This window comes from Spinacia oleracea, chromosome 2 (genome assembly GCF_020520425.1).
Source record: "Spinacia oleracea cultivar Varoflay chromosome 2, BTI_SOV_V1, whole genome shotgun sequence".
Taxonomy (NCBI): Eukaryota; Viridiplantae; Streptophyta; class Magnoliopsida; order Caryophyllales; family Amaranthaceae; genus Spinacia; species Spinacia oleracea.
This window is the reverse complement of record NC_079488.1, coordinates 85,604,495-85,622,683: the sequence shown is the minus strand read 5'-3', so window position 1 is coordinate 85,622,683 and position 18,189 is coordinate 85,604,495. Positions and strand designations below refer to the sequence as shown.

Sequence of the window (18,189 nt, the reverse complement as noted above, 5' to 3'; positions counted from 1 at the left end):
CAATTAAATGATAACTTATGTAATTATTATTTTTTTCCTTTTTTGTTTAGAATTTAGGAAATACTAAAATACCTCAAGGGAATTAATGTATTCCCTTATGCTTTAATTTTCTTTTTACGTTTGGAATCCCTTAGAACGCTTTTGACGTGAGTTTTGTTTTTCTTCCCTTTTCCCATTGTTGAACCCTAGCTTTTCAATTTTCAATTCATCAATCTAGAGGTAATTCAAGAATCGTTTCTTTTTGCTTTAATTTATTATTATTGTTTCGTTCCTTAGTTTAATTTTTCCTTTGATTATGAAATTCATGTTTATTATTTCTATCATGTTTGTTAATTCAATTATGAGCGAGTAGTCGTATTCTAGGGCTAAGTAAGGGAAGCCATGTTTATACCATGATTATTATGCATAAAGTTTGTTAATTTATAGATTATTGCTTGAGTATTCCGATTGATTTGTTTTAATTGTTGATTCATGTTATCGGCTAATTTCATGAATTGATTATCTAGCTAATAGAAATTAGAATCGAAAGATCGTATTTTTAGAGGCTTAGTACAATTGGCAATTCTGATTATGTTAGCGACCGTATTGCATATGTTGAATTGAAAGTGTTAAGACCCGACCGTAGGATTAACATGTACTTTAATTACTCGGCTTAGTTTATTCATTTCTGGATTGAATTGTGTTCTTGGATTGGTATAAGCATGGTGAACCGAACAGAGGCCCTAGACCTTTTAATTCATTGAAAATTTCACATTTACATTATTGCTTTAGCTTCATTAGTTAATAATATCCAAAATCAACTTTCGTTATTGAAGCAGTTCGTATAATTGGGCAAAAACTAATAGAACTTGTCTCCCTGTGGGATCGACCCGTATTTGCTAAGTATCTGCTAACAACAGACACCGTGCACTTGCGGTATCACTTTTTAATTCATCAATAAATCTTTCGAATTTAATTTAACTTTCGGATATTTTAATTAAATAAATAAATAGTTATAATCCTTATTCTCAAAATTCCTCATTTTCAAATTAATAAGCTACTTAAATTTGAAGGAAAAGAAATTTAAAATCCAACTCAAAGTTTCGAACTACTAAAATAGTATTAACTACTATCGATTAGATAATCTAACCTTACCTTAATGAATTACTACTAGTAGCTCTTAAGCTAGAGCTCTAAGATACCATATATTTTGTAACACCCTAATAATTCTCCTCCTTTTTAAAACTATTTTCTTACTAAAACAATAGAGAATTATTGGAATATCACCACCATCGTGATAACGGCTAAGGTTTGTACCACAATTACGTAGCGGAACTAATAACTAACTTTTAAAAATCAACATAAATAAATAATGGTCTCCTTACAATTCGGAACCATTTAAGACCCTAATTAAAATCCAATACTTTGAAATCCAAATAAACAAGTCTAGACTTTCAAGCCACATTATTAAACCTAGAGTTTAGAATAAATGCATTTAGAATAATTCTCTCAACATTCCTAATCCTGCCATTACTTCAACTGCTAAAAATCTCCTCTAAAATACTCATGTTTGACTGATCACCAAAGTTGCAAGAGCAAAGATAGGTCGTACCAGGGTCATTAAGGAATAGGCCAGCCATGACCAAAGACAACAACAAGCACGTAATCAGCAAGGCTGGGGACATACAGAGCTACTAGAACCAAACATGCTTTACTCTAAGCAAAAAATAAAGGTCACATGCAACAAAAGGTCTTGCGCGCACAAGGTGTACAATAAATTTATTGTACACCGAGATAACTTTTACCCATTTTTTTCGTAACTTTAACCTGGTTTTGATTAACTTTTATATTAGTAAAAAAAAGTTGATAGAAATGATTAAATGATTAATTTTATACATTATTAGTGGTTTTGAAAAAATATGTTTTTACTGAAATGAAAAAATTTATCACTAAAAAATAGATAACTTTTACACATATAAGCTTAACTTTTAAACATTTTGAGTTAATTTTTACTCCGGTGTACAATAAATATTGTACACCCTTTGTAAATAAGAATTTGTGCACACGCAAAACCCACATCCAAAAAATCAATTTTTTTTTGCATCTTTTTCAAGATTTAAATTAAATACAAAGTACTTCTTACTAAATAACAATTATTTGCATCTTTTATCGAATAATTATTTTCACTAAATAATCTTATTTTGAATTTTTTTTTTCCAATCAGATTTTTTCCTTTATCAAAATAGAACAAGTTGCAAATTTTTAAACTTCCCATAAATCTTGGGCATTAATTATATAAATAAAATTTGATTAATTCAAATTGTGAATAAGGCTACTTTAAAATTTGATTAATTTGGAATGTGTTATACTAGTTTTAAGATGATATCTTTCTCTCCCTCCTCTCCTTTCTCAAACCCTAGCCTCCATTAGTGAATTTTGAAGGGGCTTCCATCGATTTTATCGGTGGAAAGCCCCAATCTTTTTATTTTGTTGTTCTTTTTTTAATTTTGTTTGATTTTTAGGGTTTTAATAATACTTCCTCCTTGTGCGCGGAATTGTTCTCCTCGAAAGACAGGGTTTTTCTTCTCCTTTTAGGGAGTATTTTTCTTAGGTTAGATGTTCCTAAATTTCTGGTGCACAAGGGAGAATATTATTCAATTTCGCAGGAGAAATTGATTCAGCGAGAAGATTTTTGCGGTGTCGCAGCAGATGTCAGTTCTACATCTACAATCAATTGAATCTGATTTAATTCAATATCAAAATTACAACAGATCAAAAGACCCCCTCATTGAAGGTTGTATCAAACAACGATGTGTTAGAGGGTATACAAGATGTTCGATGCGCAATGATCGTAGTTTTGCAGGAAACGAGTTTTATTTGATTCGATTTGTTATGTATTTGATAGATTCCGATTTCTTTTGTAGATGTCGTATGACGTTTTATTAATGAATTAATTTTAATTAAAAAAAAAACTATTCTATAGAGGTACACCAAAAAAGTAAAAAAATGAAGTGAAGAGCTCCTTTTATAGAATGGAGAATATTCTTGTTAATTTTTTTTAAAGAAAAAAGAAAAAGAAAAAAGGCGGATGGAGTATTATCTTAACAACTCTAATAAAACATCTCACTCCAAGCAAAAACTACAACGCTACCTTGCCTCAAAAGAGTCGGATATGAGAGGATAAGTGTTCATACATTTGTGTTCCTGAATTTCAAGGCAGAGCTTTCGGCATGAAATTTAACAGGCAATGGCATAGATACAAAAACTAAGAACTACTCGAGTGACTCAGAAATTACACTATTTACATGATTATGCACCATACACAAATCACAAATGTAAAAGATAGGAAAGCAACGTGGATACAACTGATTACATCGAGGAAGATATCGCTAGTCGCTACCGCTTCTAAAAGACATGAAACACAACTTAGCAGATCAAAAAACATATGCCAATCACGAAGAGCCAATCTAAAGTCATCCGTCACTTCTTATTATCTCCAGTTGCTGCTTCTGACTACCATCAGAAAAGCTGTCCGTGTGTGTGTGTTAGCGTTTGTTTTTTTTCTTTTTTTTATAAATCAACTGTCAATTCGAGATTAATTCTACAGACGTCCTGTCAAGCTGATTGTGAATGGTTAAGCTTGCAATGTATGCGTCCTCAAGCTACAATCTTTAACCTGCATCCCAACAGTAGATTTATTTCAGGAGATTGTCAGATAATAACTTCATAGGTTGTGCAGAAGTTAAAGATCTTACCTGCATGGCGGCTAACATGGACAACACTTCTTTGCATCTTTCCAGTAAGATCCTTTCCTTTGTAGCAACGTTTGCTAGTTCAGCCACCAAGGAATTCACTTCCTCCACCTGCACAAATCAACCCCACATCATTAGTTCGTTCAAATAGGAGGCAAAAGAACAAGGTTAGGGCGTCAAAATTTCTCACACCCCTCAAAAGCTATGGGCGGGCCATTTATCTGTTTATTTGGCTTTTCAACTTAAATGTTTAACCCTCATGTCACTCGGTTAAATTCATTAATCAAAGTTTTGCTCCAATATCTACCCAGCGCTCACAATACACTAATCCAATCAAGATGACAACTACAAATGGAAACTCTTTCAGGTAGAATTGGTAATCTGCTCAACAGCCTCAAGATAATTTGAGTCATTTTTTTTTATCATCAGCATAACCTGATCAGCAAATTGTAAACCTGACTAGGTTATCATGACACGCAAAGTCTTCAGGCAGGAAAACACGAGCTATTTGGTGATAGGACAATTCCGATAATACATTAATTGTTGATACTAAAGAACTCTAAAACACTAACCTTTCACCACTGTTTAGCTGAAAATTATTACTATTGAGCTAAAACATCATCCACTTCAATCATATAAGGTTTTATTTGACTTATAGTCATTAAGGATAAAAATTAATCAAAAAACTACCAAAAATCAGCACCAAAAAATCCCAACTATCACTCATTTGCAGTAAATAATCTCAACTCAGTGATTTGCACTAACAAATTGAATTCATAACCTTATTCAAAAACGTTACTCACCGCCAAGCAACATTAACTCGGAGCTATATGTTCAATTTTTAATATTTACTACCTCCGTTCCTGAGTTTTTTACGCCTTAGAATATATGTCCAAAGTATGAAAACTTTGACCGTAAATTCTCACTATTATATACATCATGTTAGATTGCTCTCGGTATGTATTTTCAGATATTGCATTGGAGTTCTTGCAAATAGTAAGCGTAAAGAACTTTAAGGAACGGAGATAGTACTATGCTAAATTAAATAAACGGATTTTTCATGAAATGCCCCTGAGGTTTGCTTTAATGCACCAAATACCCCTAAACTTTCCAGAATGCACCAAATACCCCTGAGGTTTAAAACAATAACACAAAATGCCCCTAATGAGTATTTTCCGTCTATTCCGTTAAGTCTCCGTTAGCATGAAATTACTTTTTTGCCCTTACTCAACCAATTTCTCTACTAATTATAATACTAACCTTTAATTATATTAATTAAATCCAAAAATTTAATTAACTACTGTTATTTAATATGAAAAAAACCCAATTTTTTTCCCTGGGATCTTCTTCCTTCACGCAATTTCTGGGCTCTTCTTTTTCCTTCACGCCATCAATTATCATCTTGTTCTTTTTCTTCTTCTTCCACCATCATCATCCCTAACTAAAACCCTATTTCATTAACTTGCCCTTGGTCGGTCCTTTCTCTCTCCTCACCGTCACTTTCCTTCAATTCTTTCATCCCTCCTAAAAAAAATCACCATTTTCTCTCTCCTCAAGCTACAACAATGGTGGATTTGCAATCCGTTTTATTACCGAATAACAGCAACATCAACGACACTTCATTAATCTGGGTTTTCAAATTGATTTTTTTACAAATATTTTGTTTGGAAGAATTGATTTTTTTTTTTTTTTTTGCAATTACCCCCATTTGATATTTTTGGGGTTTTCATTAATCTGGGTTTTCGAAGATGGAAGAAAGGTGGATTGTTTATAGGAAGGGGCAAGATTGTTGAAATGGCGGTGGAGCGCCGCCATCGCTTGCATGTTAGTCGGAGGTTTTTTAGATCACCATGGAGCAATTTAGCAATTGATCTCACTATTTCAACATGGAATGTTGGAACAGCTTGTCTTTGGCCGTTTACTCCTCATCTCAATCTTTTTTCAGTTAAGCAAGTTATGCGGTTCGTGCTCTTTGCGTCATCAATTGTTCAATACAGTTTCAGTAATGGCGGCTGGGGCGCCATTCTCACTGATCTTTATGCTCGCAAGGTTTATATTTGGAACATTTAGTTCATTTGTTTTCATTTTTTTGGGTGTTACTTTTAATTGTGAAATTTGTTGTCTTTGGTGCTGAAATTAGGGTATTCATGAATCAATTATTTGATTGAGAATGCTGGCAATTATTTATTTTGATTGAGGTGGGGATTAACAATGAAGTTTGAGAAAGAAAAGAGAAAGAGAAAGTGACAGAGAAAGAGAAAGATAAAGATAAAGGAAAAAAAAGGGAAAAAAATAATAATTTAATGTTAACGGAAAAGTTAACGGAATAGACGGAAAATACTCATTAAGGGCATTCTGTGTTATTGTTTAAAACCTCGGGGGTATTTGGTGCATTCTGGAAAGTTTAGGGGTATTTGGTGCATTAAAGCAAACCTCAGGGGCATTTCATGAAAAATCCGTTAAATAAATACAGACAATTAAGTCTGCCCTTTCTCGCCCTGAATCAGAAAAAGAAACAAGCTTCATAAGGTAGTGCCTATTGCCTTACTCTTGTCATCAACGAAAGGAGGGGGTTAGCTGAAAATGAAAGATAATTATTATTTTGGCCATGAACTCATTAGCAACTAGAGAGATATTTGGAGAGGCGACAATAAAAAGGGACCTATTTCCTGAGATCTTATATATTATGCCTACTTTAGAGACATTCCAGTCGTTGTAATTGATGAATTGAGCTGCGTAATTTTCTGAAGAGTGTGATCTTTTTATAGATCTTTGAGTTCTAAAATTTTCTCAGTTGATAGTTTGTAGCAGTAGTCAATATGGACCATAATCACACCTAAGTACCAATTTGATCCTTATTCCGCTAATGCTCTCATAGAACAAAATAAGACGTAAGGAATTCTTAATTCTTCCCTGAAACAGCCTTTTCATTAAGCCAAGCCTATATATTCACAAGAATAAATCCAACACACTCTTATTCACTTTCTGAAACAAATACTAATTTATTGACAGAAAAGATACACAGTTTGTAGATTATGAGTCTTAACTTCATCTGTCAAATGGCATGCTTCAAAATAAAAGACTAACTTCATTGTTGAGACTTAGCCTTCCACGTGGGTTACCTTTCTAAATTCATCTCTATCTGCTTCCAGATCACCTCATCGAAATCAACTACAACAAACATGCTGAATTTTTAACTTTAAGGTTTCTTTCCACACAAGGATTTGATTTTCCCCTGAAAGCTCTTTATATGAACTCAACTGAACTGATTTAGAACATATCTTAACTTGTTGGCCATAGTCTGAATTGATTTTCCTGAAACTTGCTTTTTTCAGGGGGGGGGGGGGGGGGGGGGGGGGAAGGCCTCGAGTCTTTAGTTTCTGCTTATTAGTGAATGAGTGGAACGAGGAGACGATAATAGCAAAAACAACAAAATTAATGGATAAATTGAATTCTATGTATTTGCGGCCAGCATGTCTATATTGTAGATTGTATTTTATCTTTAAACGCCCACCCCCATTCTTACGGGTTCTTTATTTACTGTCTTGTGATAACTTACATGGGAAGTTTACCTGAGGACAAACCTCACACATGAAAGCTTATAATCAGAGCATGATAGCCAACCTAGTCCCTTAAAATGTCCCTTCTACAGTTTCACGCCTATTAGATTTCTCCAAGGCTAACAAATGGTAGCAAGTGGAACATATGATAAGCAGAGACTTACCTTAGTCAAAAGAGAGCACGTTGAAGAAGCCATTGACTGCATTACATCAATAGCTGAACCAACAGCTTCCTTCACACTCTGAACATCAGCCTATTAATAACAATAAACAAACAGTCATTACAGTATCCTGAGTACCCATCCTTTCTGGTCTTGTATATAAATTGAATGTGCAACATACAGTTACTCCACCAACTACTGGAAGACGGAGGGTGCTAGCCTTTAATGCCTCAATAGCTCCTTGCAAAGAACTATAGTGGTCTTTATCCAGAAGGGACCAATCTTCCAAATACGCCATCTACAAATGAAACAATGTAGGTAATCAGTTACTTACTCATCCACTGACCAAAAACATGGCCATATGAACATTAAGTAGAAGTAGAAACTTATTAAATGTTCAAACAAAAAGAAGCTGCGGTATTACAGAAGCGGCTTTTTAAAAATGTAGAATAGGTAGAAGTTGCTTCTTACAAGCATACATTAATATGTTACGCAATTGCATTATATGTGAATTTAACTAACATTCTCACCTTTTTGTGATGAGGTCCATACATAAATAAGTGAATATTGTTTTGTAAAGGATGGACTTTCAGAAATCCTATACTGTTCCTATGCCAGTTTTCTTATGTGGTGCCTGTTTCTCAATTTAAATTTGATACAATACTTAATTTCTCAGAATAGTTTCCCAAATTTCCATCAGTAAGTTCAGTAAATCACGAAAATCCTCCAATAGTGGAGATAAAAATTACAGTCTGTCACTCAATTCTCAAGCTGCCTAAGAAGTTGGGATCCTAAACACGTATTTCCATGAGAAAGAATAACATGAATCTCAAATCAGCGTATGAAAAAAAATGTTAGGATAAAATAGCACAATAAAAAAAACAAAGAAAATAATAATGGGAATGAAAACAGGATGAAGAAGAAAAACAAATCCACAAAACATGACAACCACAAGGTCAAGGATTTGATACTTACTTGTCCTCGAAGGATGGAACTCAGCTTCAGTTTTTGCCTAAGCAGCTGTACTTGTGTTCTTTTATGTCTGACTGAGTCCCGTAAAGCAGTTATTGTTATCCACGCATTCCACAAATTCTTCTGCAAAATCCAAATATATCTTATAACAGATATACTCAAACCTTTAACATACAAATATTACCAAATCATATGTACCGAGAAAGGTTCTACAAATTCGAAGCAAAACTTCAAAACTATATGACATACTAGAAAATTTCGAAAAAAGCTGAGCAGCAAATAAAATTTATCAATATAATCTGTGAAGCCGTATAGATGTAGTTCTTCACAGCTCAGATCAAGTAATCAACCCCTTTGCACACATCTATGTTAGAAACGAAGATATTATCATTTATTTCAAAACATATAAAAGTAATGAAGTAAAAACTCGAATCAGTTACCAATCATTGCAAAATCTAACGACATATACAATGAAATACAGCAAAGCTTAATCATGAGTATATGAACTTTAGCATGGTCATCATATGTAAGGACTTAGTGCCTTCTACTCTTTTAGGGGTAAACAGTTGCACACCAGTTTAATCAAACTTCCTAGCTTCGAAACATATTACACTTACAGCCCATTTGGTAGAGGATAATAAATGACGGTAATAGAAATGGATTTAAGTGTAATTTTAAGAGGAAGGTATCATGCCTATGGTCATAGTAATGGAATCTCATCCCAAACTTGTGTTTTTCTCATTATTTCCTTTGCCAAACATATACCACCTCTCGAAGTGGTATTGGATGGCAATGATTATATGAAGAGAAAATGATACTTTGGAGTGAACTACCATTACTACGGGCAATGGAATAGGACTTTCCTTACATATGCACATACAAATTCATTCTCATTACCACCTATTATTACCACCTACCGAAACGGCTGTTATTGGACTAGATTTCCACAAAACATATCGAAAAGGAAACTCACACCACTTGACATTCTTTTCCTTTATTTACATTGTTTTGTGTTTCTAGTAAATGTTCCATGTGAAGGGGTGTTTATATGGGCATGGAAGGAGTGCCAGACAAGCAATAAACTTATCACCTTAGAATATCTTATAGAAAATTGCCAATTGGTACAGATGCCCTGTCAGCAAAGCCCTATGAAAAATATAACTTGGTTACTTGACTAAAGTAGCTCAAATGCCCTGTCACTAAAAACTTCAAATGTGGACATTCTTTTTCACGCTTGTTTGAAACTTGATCAGATTTTGCAATATTTAAGCACGTTGCCTTCGTGTCAAGATGTCTACATGCTATCTGCTAGGTCAGGAGTTCGATCCCTGGAAACAGCATCTTATGAAAATAAATGTAAGGTTGCGTACATTTGGACCTTTCCCAAAACCGTACGACCTTTTTCTTTAAGAACATGCCTAATATCAGTTACAGGATTTCAGAAATGAAGTCTAGATGATCTTCAAAGTTTTGATCTTTATCACTGTGAGACAGCATTAATGCACCAACTAAATAATTCAGTTATTCTAGCTTGTTCTGGGATAACAGGCAACAGCTGAGAAAGAGGAAAAAGGTTCAGTTAAGATTCAAACAAACTAGCTATAATTTAGCTAGCACAAGATTTTAAATAATTGACATAAGGAGATCTTTTATTGGGAAGTGTCCTTTTCAAATCTATCCTACTGAAAACAGGCATTCAGTGCTAGTTGGTTGGACTAATGTATTAGAGAAGACATCTCTTTAGGGACTAGAATATTTCTATAAAAAAATAGTAAATATCACTGCATCTTTTTGTTGCTAAAACTCTATAGGTATTATGACAAAAAGAGAAGGAATGATTTTCTAGAAAGATAACAGTAGACACCAAAGTTGTGAGCTATGTAAATTATTCTGCATCAGACGAATTCCTGGACTACCAACATTTAGGATTTCCAGTTCATATATGTGAGATTTTACAGCAGTCGTATTCTCATTCTTTGGGAGTAGTACTCAAATTCTTCATTAGGCATGCCACACTATAGTAGGCAAAGGACTCACAACCTTACTTATAGAAGGCGCGAGGCACATCAAGGCGCAAAAGTCGTTGGAACCTAGACGCAAGGCACAAGACGAAGGCACATGCCTTTCGTACGCAAGGCGCACAAATTTTTTATTTTATTTTTGTGCTATTTATTTTCTAATAAAAAATCAAAATCAAAATAGTATTACATGTCAACAAAAGGGTAAAATAGTAATTATAGTAAAATTAAAAGCCTTCTCTAAGAAGAAAAAAACCCAAAACAGAATGGGACTAAGGGAGGTTCATGTAATCTTTTAGTTACTAGATATTTATTTAGATTATCAAAAGAAGTGTCACACCTTGCATAAAACAGTTACTTCAAAAAAGAAAAATGAAGAACTTGCATGACCTATTGCTCAAAAAGACAAAGGAAAAAAATGAAGAAACAGGGTTTTCTCTCTCCTCTTTTCAATATAGTAAATTCTAACTGCTAGAGAGTCATTACAGTCAAGTGGTTTTGGCCTTGTTTTAAAAAAGAATTATTATTTGCTAACAATTGGAGCCTTATGCCCTTATACGATACGGCGCCGCGCCTTGAGCCTGGGAAAAGGCGCATAAGGCGCGCGCCTTTCGTAGGGTGCATGATTCTGTCATGTCTATGCGCCAGGACTTGCACCTTGAGCCTAAGCGCGCGTTTTAAAACTAAGTTCACAACTTACACAAAAATACACAATCTGATACATAACTCTTGGGTACTCATGAGTCGCGAGACTCATGACCTTACTAGGGAGTTCAAACCCCATGATTGTAGGAAAGGAAAGGAGGCACATAGTAACAGGAGTTCAAGACCTGCAACCCAATTAATAATTGAGATCTCCGATAGAGATAATAGCATGTTTGAGACTTTGAGCATAATACTGTAGTGGTTTAATGAAGATAATGAATTCATGACAATATATAGTCATTCAGCATAACACATAAATGAAATTGATAAATAAATGGGATGAACTTTGCAGCTAATCAACACCTACCAAACCACCACATAGAAGTCTAACCAACATAATTTCTCAATACCGCAGAGGTTTATAGCAGGAAGTTTGGACTAACATAGTTACCCAATCTATTTATCACAAGCCCATTTACAGAATAAAGAAGACAAAGTAAAACATGTCAAGTTTTGAATTGTGAACTCCTTTTGTATGCCTAACCTACCTAGCGGCTGAAAAAACTCAGAGGTTGGCTTTTTTGGGGCTTGTGATGCATTATTTCTAAAACTAGTACCTGTTTTGAGGATATTGTCCATAAGTAAATAGATGAAGACGATGAACGTATTGCATACTTTGAAGTAACTTGCTTATCCGTGAGACATATGACACATATCACGTACTTAATAACTACAGAAGGAAATGTCACTCCTAGATTGCGCACTAGCACATTAGTAACCCCTCAGATCCGGTACCGTAGTATCCATGAGAAATATCATATATTTAATAACTACAGAAGGAAAGGTCATTTCTTGATTGCATACCAGCTTCCCTCGTATCCGGCAAAAACAAAACAGGAAAACAACATCTGGACAGAGTAGAGCACACTCCAATGATAGAAAAGAGTCTGCTCCACCTAAGTACCTAACAATGCAAAACAAATTGAAACTGTATTCTCACAAGCAAATGTTCTACTCTTGTATAATTCTTTTCACATTTACTTCCTCCGATTCACAATAGAGGCATAATTTTGACTTTTCACATTGTTCATTTACTAACTTTGACCATATTTATTACTAATATGTAAAGACAAATTTGTGTTTTTAATTGTTAATGTTAATCTCAATAAATATTATCAAACTATCTAATGTTTATAATTTTTCTTCATATGTAATTAAAGATATTGAGGGTCAAAGTTAGTAATAAATAGTATAGAAAGTCAAAATGATGCATCTGTTGTTGAAAACAAAGAAAGCACTAAGCTTCAATTCTCAAACATGTATATATGGCATTTACTCTAGCATTCAGAACATCTTGAAATTCTTAATTACGGACGGAATACGGAGCAAAAATTGAGGCTTCTACTTCAAAGCAGATGATGTTTGCTAAGCACGAGATCAATGGGACATCCCCTATTTGAAACAACAACTCTAGCAAAAGCATACCCGACTATTATAGTCACATAAGTATTAAAATTTACAGACTCGCCACAAATGATAACAGAACATTATGATTTTGGGAATATGATTCCCCCAGGCCCAGCCCATATCTATCAAGTCAAATTAAAGATACCACCACTGAATATTTGGGATAATGTTGTCCATAACAAATCTAGAAAAACCTTGCTATATTTGTTCCTGAAGACTTAAACTGACTACGGGAAAATGGACAAAAGTAAAACTTCTACCACCGCTATTTCCAGCCATCCCCTATGCGGTCCAAATGATTATCAAAGAACGAATACCGGAAAACCATACGCACAATGGTGGAAACAAGAGAATGCGGAAAGAGGAAGAAAAATAAAAGAACGTATAAGAAGCCTATCTTTACCAATCTGTGCAATGTTTACAGCATATCGTTGTCGATTCTTTAAAAAAGTAACATTTTACTTTCCATTATGCCTGTATCTTTATAGAAAAAGAAAACAAGACAGAATGGAGAAAGCAATGGGATAAGGGTGGTCTTGCTTGACGCGAAGACTGCTGGTTAGGCCTTCGGACTAGGCTATGCGACTACCAGTTCTACCTTTATAAAATCCCACCTCATGTCAATAAGCTCTATTGAAAGGATAATTATGCCCTTTTCAGTGACGAGAAAGGAATGTCATTTACAGCGGAAATGTAGATTTGCAGTAACTAGGAACAGTATCCAGAAACAATTTCTTATCACTTAAATCTGTTAATCATAAGTATGTTACTTAAATAAGAGTGACATCAGGAAAACTATAAAGATATCAAAAGATTATGCACAAATAATGGGTGTGTACCTCGGCATTTCGTCTTTGCACTGACAAGGCAGCATCTGCTCTAGCATTTACAAACCGCCATTGCAAGTGTCTATTATAAAGAAGTCTCAACTGGTGGGCATCAACAATACGATTCTCTCCAACCTTTCCTCTTCGGACATCAACAGCAAAGCTTAGAACAGATGGTGAATCCCACGGACTACTACCAATACTACTTCTCACCCGAGATGGACTAAGTCCTCTCATTGGTGAAGACACTGGTGTGTTCATTAGCTTGCTAGGTGAGGCTGCCCTAACAGCTCCCCGAATAGGTGATGACATTGCCCTGGGAGACAACATAGGCCCATCACTGAACTTTCTTGACTGGCTTAATTTCGGAGGGCCAGCAAACTTTGATGTAGGACTTGATGACAACCCTAATCCAGGATCCTGTAGTCGCCTTAACCGCATATTAGTCTCCTGCCAGAACCTTGCCGAGACCACAATACCACGAGGAACATTACGCCCATGAGACCCACCATTAACATCTTGAGCTCCAGAAGTACTACCAGAAGAAACGCTGTCAGTATCAGAAGCAGTAAGATCAGACGGAACCGAAGAATCATTCACCGAATTCTCATCCATAGCACCCCTAATTCCATTTAAAACATCCCCATTGCTCGAGTCAAGATTCAATATACCATCAAATGATGCCCTCCTACTCTCATCAAGAAATGAATCCTTCAAAGCCCTAGCCACAACACTAGATCCAAGAAACTCTTCACTCTCATGGTTAGAACATTCTAAACTCCTTGAAAGCATATTCAATTGCCTTGTTCGAGCAGGCCATCGTTGCTGATCACCAGGCTTCGAATTCGAGTTTGAGTTATCAACCTGATCTCCTCCTCCATCAACCTTCCCTCTCAAAGGAGTACCTCTCCTCCTTTCAGGTGTGGCCTTCCTAGCACTAATACTATTAACATTACCCTGATTTACAGCCTTAGTCTTACTAATTGGAAGCGAAAATGATTCCCCTTGGAAAGAGACAGATAAACTCCTAGTCGAAGTCACAAGAAGCTTAGTGGCAGCTGAAATTTCACCAGCATTGGCAACAGGTGTAGGTTTAAGGGTCCCAGATCGCCTTCGGTCTGCTGATTGCGACCGCTTCGGAGTCGATGGACTCCTATTGTTTCTAGCTACTACAGGAGAAGGGAATCTTCTAGAAATTGATGAGGATGTAGATGAACTCGAAGTTGAATTAGTAGTTGTCGTACTAGTATTTGTGCTACTATTTGCAGAAGAAGAAGAAGAAGAAATTGACATGTACCTAGAAGGAACTTCTCTAGGTCTAAGTCTTCTGGGTTGTTGCTGTTGCTGTTGTTGAACGCCATTTTCTCTCTCCGACGGCAATAATGGCGGCCGTGAACTCGCTACGTTTCTATGAGCACCAAATTCAGAAATGGCAGCCACCATTATCATTAAACCAAAACAAAACAAAAACCCCAGCTCACATTGTGAAATTGGAGCGCCGAAACCACAAAATCTGCAAAACAATGTTGAAATCCCAAGAAAATTCGAGATACCCAAAAGAAAAATCAAGCAGATTTAGCATTTCCAACACAAAAATCCGCTTTTCTCCAGAAAAAAAAAATGAAGGAAATTAGCAAAAACAGTGATGTAATCTTAAATTGAGGATAAACCCAGAAAAATTTGACAGTTGTTGAGTTGATTTCCGGAGATAAAATTGGAAGAACAGGAAGAAAAAAGGGGAAGAGTAGAGTAGTGAAGAGTGGGGTCGGTGAAGAGGATGAGAGAGAAAATGGGGCAAAGAAGAATGACATAAAAAAAGGTAGAACAGTGGATTGAAGTTATTTTAGAGTTTGGGGTTTTGTGAAATCTTAGGAGGGACGTTACGTTAATGATAGTTTTGTTTGTTTTTAAGAAGTTAAGATGAAGATGGTGATGATTTTGGTAGGAAGATTCAAAGGTTTTGAGTATTATTATTATTATTAAGTATAAAGTTTTGGTTTGTTTTTGTTTTCATGGGTTTATTGTTGAAAAGGACTACCAATGCTTTTGTGTGGTGGATCCATGTATACGTTTATACATTTGTACATTGTTTGAGAGTTTGAGTACAATAATGTATCTTCAAAGAAAAAATGTTGGGTTTTTGTTGTTTGTAAGTTTAAAATGTTTTTGAACTAGCTGAACAACTATCTTTACAAAAAATATTAATCTCTTGACTAACCATTGTATAACATTTTAAACTATGGTAGATTTCAATCAACTGTAGGTTTGATGGTTGCGTTGTATTGTAGCATAATCAGCTCAAATATATGTGAATTGATAAAAATATACGAAGTACGAAGTAACTTGGATGGACGAGTTTAGGAAAACATATTGGCCCATGTAAGTATAACCCCAAAGGGGTACCGGATTACAACTTACTCACATTGGTTAACCTTTGTAACCAATTGTCTGTTGGTTCAGTGGTGATTGGGGCTGAACTTGGTAGGGAGGACTCGTGTTCGATCCCCTGCAACTACAATTGGGAGGGGAATAGAACCTATCCACCCAGAACTCGCCCCGAATCCGAATTAGCCCTAAGGGTGAACCGGGTGCTAACACAAAAAAAGACATTGGTTAACATTTGTGCGTAGATATGAATAATCACAACAATTTTAGATATCTTATCTACAGAGTATTACGGAGTACATTATATTAAAAAAGACACTAGGAATAACGTATGTCCCTTCCTAAAAAATTTCAGCAAAAAATCTCTTTCCTAAAAATACGTATCTATTTTTAATCTATTATTTTCTCTCCTTTTCTATAAATTGTTTATGTATGGAAAAAATATATGATTATAAAATATGACAATATTAATTATACAATTTTGGTAATATTTTTGTCAAATCGTTATATCAATAATAGAAAATATTTTTACTCAATATTTTTGTCAAATTAACTTATCAAGCATATGAATATTTCGGTCAAATTATCATATTAAACATATAAAATATATAATACTATAGTAGGGCGGAGATTGCATATTAGGTAATTAAATGAGTACGTTCAATATTTATTAATTACGCATTACCTTTAAGGGAATAAATATTTTCGTTAAATATTTTATAAAAAAATGGTGAAATAATAACTTTCGAATCCGTCTTGCATGAGACCTAATTAGAATAACACAAATTTTTCATAAAGGCCAATCTACGATAATATATTGTGTGGCGGCTTAAAAGAGGAAGGTTATCCGCACCTATTCTGTTCTTTTAGTTACCCTTATTGATGTTATAAGTTCTCTTTATTGTAGTTATAAGTTACCTTATTTTCAAGGCATAGAAACATCTTATTCAAAAATCATTAAATGACAATTTTGGGTTGGTTTGCTGGCTTTTATGGCTTAGTTTATTTGTTAGAAAAAAAATACTTTTGACTTACTGTATTTGCAAAATAAACAATTATGAGTATTAATTAGACTTAATATGGATTTTGAGTTAGCCTTTTTATTATTTAGACTAATATGTATGAAGATCATTTTAGAAAATTGGCATGATCCCACTATTTTTAAAATAATCTTAAAGTTAGTTAGGAAGTCACATCTTTTCGATGGTTAGGGTCACATTTATCCTTGAGTAAGGTAACTTTAGTTCTCAAATAAGGTCACTTATATCTTTGGTCTGGTTCACTTTCATATTTGGATGTACAGTAAAATACCGTAGATCGGGGGCACACAAAAATTTTTGTTAGAATAAAAATCAGTTTCTCTCGCTAAATCTCCCCTTTTCCCCTCTATTTTAACTCAAGAAATCAATGGTTCCACTAAAAGAATGATTAACCCTTAACATCACTCTTTAAAACTTATAACTGGTATGTAACCCGGGCGTTGCCCCGGGATTTGACTTTTATTCGGATTTTTTTTAAACATGTGCACGTAGAGATGGTGTCATTATCAAATTACGGTGGTAACATAAGATTAGTGGCCGATCAACAACTTCCCCGATTAAACCCCACATCCAAAAATATAAACAAAGTCGGATCCTTTTCTTCAAAGTAATAATTGTACATTTATGAATTAAGTAATCATTCCTTTTTTTGCATTCACTTTTATTCAATGTATTGTTTATTGTAAAAGGAATATATAGGCTTATATGGAAAGATATTACATAAGTTGTAGTTGGTTAAGATGGTAAGAAGTGTAATTTTTAACAAAGAGGTTTGGTGTTCGATCCTTGTTAGATGTTTTTTGGTTGTAATGACGTATCATGATGCTAATTAGTGGTGACGTGGCGTAATAAGGAGAGGTCTACGTGACACGTATACGTTCTTCAAAACGCCTTTTAATATATTAGTATAGATATTGGTGTTATTCCTCCAAAGGAATCATAAATTAGAATAAAATCTTTAGGTCTTTGCCTTGGAGCATTGTTAACCACGGGGAGAAATTTTTCTCATGAGGAAAAAGGTGGGGGGAAAATCTCAGCCTTAAGACTAATGATCCTCCTTAGACTAAAACCTTTCTTAATTAGCCACTTTTGAGTGAAAAATGTCTCGTAGGATCGTGGTATCAAAGGTGATGAGACCGTCGTTACGCTTAGCTAGCTTATTGATAAAACTAGTTTTTGGCCCGTTCTACGCACGGATTATAATTTAGGAAACTTAATTAAAAAATGGTAAATTGATATACCAAAATGATAAAGGTATAAATGTATAATAATTCACTACAAACTTTCACTAATAATTTTGATAGTACGTAGACAAACTAAAATTTTCAAGATATATTGGGTGGAAAGATTACTTTTGTGGAATATAATTATGAGCTCCCACAA

General features: G+C 34.6%; 1 protein-coding gene across 1 annotated transcript; it reads right to left on the bottom strand.

The window, feature by feature from the left end:
• Positions 1–3,106: 3,106 nt before the first annotated feature.
• On the bottom strand, positions 3,107–15,267 carry LOC110799644 (QWRF motif-containing protein 2). The gene is made up of 6 exons (XM_022004928.2): positions 13,394–15,267; positions 8,428–8,547; positions 7,634–7,750; positions 7,456–7,545; positions 3,735–3,842; positions 3,107–3,655 (listed from the first exon to the last, which is right to left on the bottom strand). The coding sequence occupies exons 1-6, from the start codon at positions 14,828–14,830 to the stop codon at positions 3,614–3,616; spliced, it is 1,914 nt and encodes a 637-aa protein (XP_021860620.1). The 5' UTR covers positions 14,831–15,267; the 3' UTR covers positions 3,107–3,613.
• Between the last annotated feature and the right edge of the window lie 2,922 nt (positions 15,268–18,189).

What these genes read in the sequence shown, in the direction of transcription:
- LOC110799644 (XM_022004928.2), bottom strand. Translation starts at nt 14,830, where the DNA reads ATGATAATGGTGGCTGCCATTTCTGAATTTGGTGCTCATAGAAACGTA. An exon ending in CAGTAGTTGGTGGAGTAACT is followed by an intron (nt 7,546 to 7,633) that starts GTATGTTGCACA and finishes TGTTATTAATAG; the next exon opens with GCTGATGTTCAGAGTGTGAA. An exon ending in CCATGTTAGCCGCCATGCAG is followed by an intron (nt 3,656 to 3,734) that starts GTAAGATCTTTA and finishes GTTGGGATGCAG; the next exon opens with GTTAAAGATTGTAGCTTGAG.